At 34.3% G+C, this 3250-nt stretch overlaps 1 protein-coding gene across 1 annotated transcript; it reads right to left on the bottom strand.

Moving 5' to 3' along the window:
- Positions 1-581: 581 nt before the first annotated feature.
- LOC107931368 (ATP synthase subunit d, mitochondrial) lies at positions 582-2557 on the bottom strand. The gene is made up of 5 exons (XM_016863247.2): positions 2387-2557; positions 2028-2109; positions 1018-1082; positions 847-933; positions 582-763 (listed from the first exon to the last, which is right to left on the bottom strand). Exons 1-5 carry the CDS (start codon positions 2555-2557, stop codon positions 662-664), a joined length of 507 nt encoding a protein of 168 aa, XP_016718736.1. The 3' UTR covers positions 582-661.
- Between the last annotated feature and the right edge of the window lie 693 nt (positions 2558-3250).

Genomic DNA, 3250 nt, shown 5'->3' on the forward strand with positions numbered 1-3250 from the left:
GGCATGACCATGTGCACAAGTCAGAGAGTTACACGGGATCAAACACGGCCTACAGCACAGGTGTGTCCCTTGGACCATATAAGCGTGTAAGCTCTATAACTTAGAAAATTTTTAAAATGTTGCAAAAAATTCTTAGAGTTTCTGATTAAGTCCCGACTTGATTCTAATGCTTGTTTTGGACCTTGACGGTTCATGCAAGGGACGATATCAATCATCCTAATCAATGAGTAGTAATTTATGTGAATTATCTGAAAATATTCTGAAAGTTCCGATAATATTCCGTAACCCTGTTCTGGCGATAGATACAAATTAAAGATGTTACAAGTTCATAGATCAATTTACACATTAACCCTTCTTTTTAATTGGGTACAAATATTCAAATAATAAACATAAAACATAAAACATAATGGAATGAGGAGGGCAGACGCTAAAAATTTTGCCATGATGCCTGCTAAATAGAAAGCATGTCTTACAAGATCCACCTTGTTTCTCAAATGATTGGATAAAATTTTCTCACACAAAAAAATATTTTCTTATTATCATTACAGCCTAATCTTTCCAACCCAGATCACCATATAAGAGAAAAAGGGGTTAAAACAACAGAAACGGTTCAGAAATTCTAGTCGAGACCAAAAGCTTGGCCATTAAATTCACAAAGATGTCAATAGCCCCAGTAGTCATTCCGCATCTCATCATCGAATTTCTTTTTAAGCTCGGGATGTTTCTCAAAGTACTCATCTGCGGTCATGGTGCTGATCTTTTGCTGTTCATAAAAAAAGATAAAAAATTCAGCAATTGTGATTTGGAACACAACAACACACATTTCGGCATTGTTTTATTTATTACCTTAAGTTCTTGAACCTCAGCAATTTCTTTCTCCAATCGCTCAGACTCTTTCAAGGATTTCTCCTTTGCCTCTTTCATTTCTACAAGCTATAACCACGAATAAATAGCACATCATTCAAGGAAAAAACTTGGGAGACAGGTACGAGAGTCAATTATCCTGTTGATTCTCACCAATGCATCAAATTTTGGTTTGTATTGAGGAGTGACGGTGTCAACGAACTTGGGGATCTCTACATCTGCAATGGAAGAGTATATAACATTTGTAGCGGTGAATCCCTCAAAACTCCATCCAAACTTATAACAAGCATGATAAATATGATTACTTCGACTGCTAGAAATTGCAGACAAGTGAGAATTGAGTAGCTAGATGTCTATATTTTCTTCATTCTACTTTGAACATAAGTATAGGAGTAGGTTTGGTGTTCAGAAGAATCTGATCACATAATAGCATTATTGAAATGAAACATCTACAGCATTAATCTGAAATTGTTAAATGCTAATAGCATTCAACAAGTGAATTGCATTAGCATACACATATAAGAATTCTATTTGCAAACAAAATAGCAGCCAATTTAAACAATGTCCTCATTGGCAATTGATTTCCATTTAACTTTCAGTGAAGTATGGGGCATGGAACTGATCTAGGAAAGATCAAGGAGATCTGGAGCTGGAAAATGATTGATAACTGTGTTACGCAGACTCGTGTGCAAGTGCCAGATCAGGCTAAATGTCCAAAATGGGTATGTTCAACTTTTTTCCAAGAATTTGTAGCGTCCTTAAAGGGTCATATCCCCTAATCTATGGTCCAGATATAGGTCAGGCATTGATATTTCCGTAAAAAAGAGTCAAAGAAATATAAAGCAATAGCAATAAAATCCGTACTTTACTAATACCCCTTCCAAAACCCCAAAAACTGAGAGTGAAGAAAGGAAAGAGCTAGCTACTTAAGGTGACCATATCAGCATCAAACTAAGTAATAGTTCCCTTGTACAATAGAGATGATCTTCAAAGTAACAAATTCAGGAAGTGGCACCGCATGAGGCACACAAACATGAGGAAGCCAAACAATTTATGATTTTACAGACCTGCAACTGATCTAAGCAATAGCATAACCATATATAGGATGACTGGAAAATTGGATAGAGAGTAAGCCAAATATGATAACTATCGAATTAACTTACTCTCATATGCCTCTTTGTACATATCTACCAGGCGTGAGCCAATTCCTTTTCTATAGTGCTCCCAGTCAATGGGTTCAGGTTCCTGCTTAAGAAATCGGATTATTAACAAGATAGGACTGAAACCTTGAACAAAACTAAAATTTCCTTAAAAATGAAAAAAAAAAGTTCCAAAATCAAACCTTGAACAAAAGAATTCAACCTTACTGAAAAATTTAATTAAATATAAAATATTGAAATCATCATTAAAAAAACTAAAACCCTAAAGATCTAATCAACGGATTAACCCAACAAATCTATGAAAAAAATCAATAAAAATGCTAAAAAGGAGCTAGGGATTAGAGAGAATATAAGAAAAAGACCTGGCTGAATTTGGTTTGTAAAGTAGAGTTAACTTCATCAAAAGTGCGACGAAGAGTGGCGAACTCTTTGCGAGCCTCATCGGAGACCAAAAGCTTAGCCATCCCTTCCCAATCAATGTTCTTTGATGCTTTGAACGCCACATCGACGACTTTCTTCCCCGGTCCGCTCATTTTTCTCGCACTTTCTCGCTTCCCAAACGCTAAAATTTCAGGATTTTGTCTTCCTTGATTGCTGCACTATGAAGTAATAGTCTGAATTGGGATAAAATTGGAACTTGAGACAGTTAATGGAGCCGGTTTGAAGTCCTTAAATTGAGCTTGACCCAATTCGATGATAGACCGGACTTCCGTCCGAAGGGTGGCTTGTTTGATGTCCAATTATAATTTTGGACGGAGTTATTAATTGAAGCTAGAACAATGGAATGGGGTTGGGGAGAAAATTTACCTTTTTTTCCTCAATAAAAAATATTATAATGGTTTTTTAATGGGTGATTTGAAGTACTCTTCCCTTTGTAAAAATCTTAGCAAAATAGTTAATGAATTGTTATTATCCTAAAGTCTTTTATTTGGTGCAAAGATGGTGATTTTAGGATTAGAATTTGATTTTTAATTTTGTTTAAATTACATCTTAAAAATGATTGTATAAATCGGTAATTTTTCTTTGAATATTTATAATCATTACAAAAATGAGATGGAACCAATATCCCAACTTAACTTTAAACAAAAATAAAAACCTACATAATTAGATTTGAACAGTAAACACCTTATTTACAAAACTTAAAACTCCTTTAAAAATTCATAAAAATGCAATTGAATATTAAAGTAAGACATTGAATAATGTAATTAAAAGGTTAAGGTAATTCT

The sequence above is a fragment of the Gossypium hirsutum genome, chromosome A05, assembly GCF_007990345.1.
Source record: "Gossypium hirsutum isolate 1008001.06 chromosome A05, Gossypium_hirsutum_v2.1, whole genome shotgun sequence".
Lineage (NCBI taxonomy): Eukaryota > Viridiplantae > Streptophyta > Magnoliopsida > Malvales > Malvaceae > Gossypium > Gossypium hirsutum.

Excerpts from the sequence above, each read along its gene's own strand:
- LOC107931368 (XM_016863247.2), bottom strand. The coding sequence starts at position 2,557 with ATGAGCGGACCGGGGAAGAAAGTCGTCGATGTGGCGTTCAAAGCATCA. Across the intron at positions 2,110-2,386 it reads TACAAACCAAATTCAGCCAG|GAACCTGAACCCATTGACTG; the intron begins GTCTTTTTCTTA and ends TTTCTTAAGCAG. Across the intron at positions 934-1,017 it reads AACCAAAATTTGATGCATTG|CTTGTAGAAATGAAAGAGGC; the intron begins GTGAGAATCAAC and ends TCGTGGTTATAG.